Raw genomic sequence first — 2,320 nt, 5'->3', positions numbered from 1 at the left:
ATATATATAAATATCGTGGGAACGGCGCTGTCCCTCAGTCCACGCCTGCAGGCCCCAGTCCTAGCCGGCGGCGTCCCAAAAGCAGCCAGTCCAGCCAGGAACGACCGCTCGCGCTCAAGAGCCACTTCATCCCCTACTTCTTTGACTGATGGCTCAGATGCCGGAGTTCCGATGATGTTGATGGCTCCGATTATGATGATGGTGGAGTTCCCATGCTGCCCCTTCCTCTGCGAAGGCGATGATGGTACTGGCCCACGTCGACATGTAGCGACGGCACGGCATCCCCGGCGATGGGCAAACCTTGAAAACTGCTGCACCAAATGAGGATCGACGGAATAGACAATGTACCAGTCACCAATGTCTTCCGGGAACATTAAGACCCCAAAAGCTGGCTGGCTTCCCGAAGGTACGCTTCGCGAATATGCGGCAGACCGGGTACTGGAGCCTACGAAAAGTCGAGGTCATGGAGGAACCAGAAGGCCCTAAACCATTCCCGGAGGCACACCTGTTCCAATCTTCCTCTTTGACTTCGTTCTAACGAGTGCACGCAGCAAGCAGCCAGAAGTAGCAGCCACCCGCTCACCGCCTTCGCACCACACAAAGATCACACTGTACCACCCAACGAATTTAACAGGAGGGGAAAATCGCAGATCATGATTGTCGTCGCTCGAACGGTGCCGCTTGCACTACTGTTGGCATGTGACCTCAAAAGCCCATGAGGTGCTCGTCGTAGCTGTCCTTGAACTCCTCTTCTTTGGAATTGTTGCCATCGTCATTGTCGCTGCCGCCAACCGGCGCTATGGAATCGCTGACAAAGTTCCAGACTTTGCTCTCGTTAGGCTCGCATGAGGACGACCCGCCGCTCTTGTTCTCGGCTTCGCTACCCGACGAGCAGTCAATCCAAGCCGTTTTCTTGCGTGCTTTGGCAGCTTCCTTGCCGTGAACTGTCCAGTCGTCGTCGCTCTCCGACATTTGCAAGTTGCTGAACGCTACCGCGCCACCTGGTTTGGAGTCACGCGTGGTCTCTGGCTTCGACAGCTTGGCGCGTTCGTCCGGTAACCTAGCCGGCAGGTCTCTTGTCCAACGGTGGCGCCTGGAGCTTTAGCAGCGTGCTGGAGACCACTCCGCCCTCGTCTCCCATGCTGGACCCTATGACGGCAACATAGGGGGAGCCGGCGAAAAAACACCTCAATGAACATCAGAGCTGCAGCTCGCACCACGAGCTGCAGCTGTGGTTTTCACACGCCAGGCCAAACAGGTGTCTCTACTGGTCGTGGAACGGGCGCCGCCAGCCTTCCCCACGATCATGGTCCGTGCCAGAACACAGCCGGAGCCCCACGTTACGGGCACCAATGTGGGAACGACGCGGGCTCTCAGTCCACGCCGGTAGGCCTCAGTCCTGGATGGCGGCGCCCCAATAGCGCCCAGCCAGCCACCGCTCGCACTCCCGACTCACATCATTGCCTAGTTCTTCGACTGCTGTCTGCGATGCCACCGGAGTTCCGATGTTGTGGGCAATATATATATATATACAGTAAAACCTCGTTAATTCGAACCGCAAGGGGAAGCCGCTTCAGTTCGAATTAACGAAAGTTCGAACTAACGAAAGTGAAGGAGAGCAACAGTACACTGCGATTTGGAAGCAGTAGGGCATGTCAGAAATTTGGCGTGTCAGAAAGTGATGGCGTGTGCCGCGGGCACACGCCATCTTCAAGTCGAAGCTCTGGGTCCGACTGTGCCACACCAGCTATGTCCACCGAAACGAACGTTAGCCGAGGCTTAACACCATCACAATGAATCGCGACGGCCGATACCTCCTAAGCTGAAAACAGAGGTGCACAACCAATGAAGACTGCCGAAACAAAGACGCTGAAGATGTGAAGGTGGCGAAGGCCCTGATTCGTTGGTTCTTGATTGCAAGCGCAGCTGCAACGTACTTGATTCGCTGTGTTTTGGAGCTTGCCGTGCAATCTCCGCACAAAATTAGCAGCTGTACAAGATTTGCAAAGCCTCCGAGATTCGCAATGGGCAAGAAGTCTCGGAGGTTACGTAGAACGGAGAGGCGGCAGCCGCCGCTGCCTTCTGGCTGACCCCGCGTCGGTTAGATTTTTTTCCGATTTTCCTTCTCTCGCCGTTCTCTCCGTTTCGGAGGCAATACAGCCTTGTGTGTAGGCAGTAGGCGCGTTTCTCTGGCCGTGTGCCAGGCGAGCGTAGTTCGAATTATCCGTGAAGGAACCTTCTCGCGTTCGAATTAACGGACTTTTTTATCCATAGACTTCTGTGTAGCTTGGCCGGACCAGACCGTACAGTGCGAATTATC

General features: G+C 55.4%; 1 protein-coding gene across 1 annotated transcript; it reads right to left on the bottom strand.

The window, feature by feature from the left end:
• Positions 1-705: 705 nt before the first annotated feature.
• LOC139050357 (RNA polymerase-associated protein RTF1 homolog) lies at positions 706-972 on the bottom strand. Its single transcript, XM_070526599.1, has one exon. The coding sequence runs from the start codon at positions 970-972 to the stop codon at positions 706-708; it is 267 nt and encodes an 88-aa protein (XP_070382700.1).
• Positions 973-2,320: the final 1,348 nt, after the last annotated feature.

The sequence above is a fragment of the Dermacentor albipictus genome, chromosome 10 (genome assembly GCF_038994185.2).
Source record: "Dermacentor albipictus isolate Rhodes 1998 colony chromosome 10, USDA_Dalb.pri_finalv2, whole genome shotgun sequence".
In the NCBI taxonomy this organism is placed as follows: domain Eukaryota; kingdom Metazoa; phylum Arthropoda; class Arachnida; order Ixodida; family Ixodidae; genus Dermacentor; species Dermacentor albipictus.
This window is presented reverse-complemented; position numbering and strand designations above follow the sequence as displayed.

What these genes read in the sequence shown, in the direction of transcription:
- LOC139050357 (XM_070526599.1), bottom strand. Translation starts at nt 972, where the DNA reads ATGTCGGAGAGCGACGACGACTGGACAGTTCACGGCAAGGAAGCTGCC.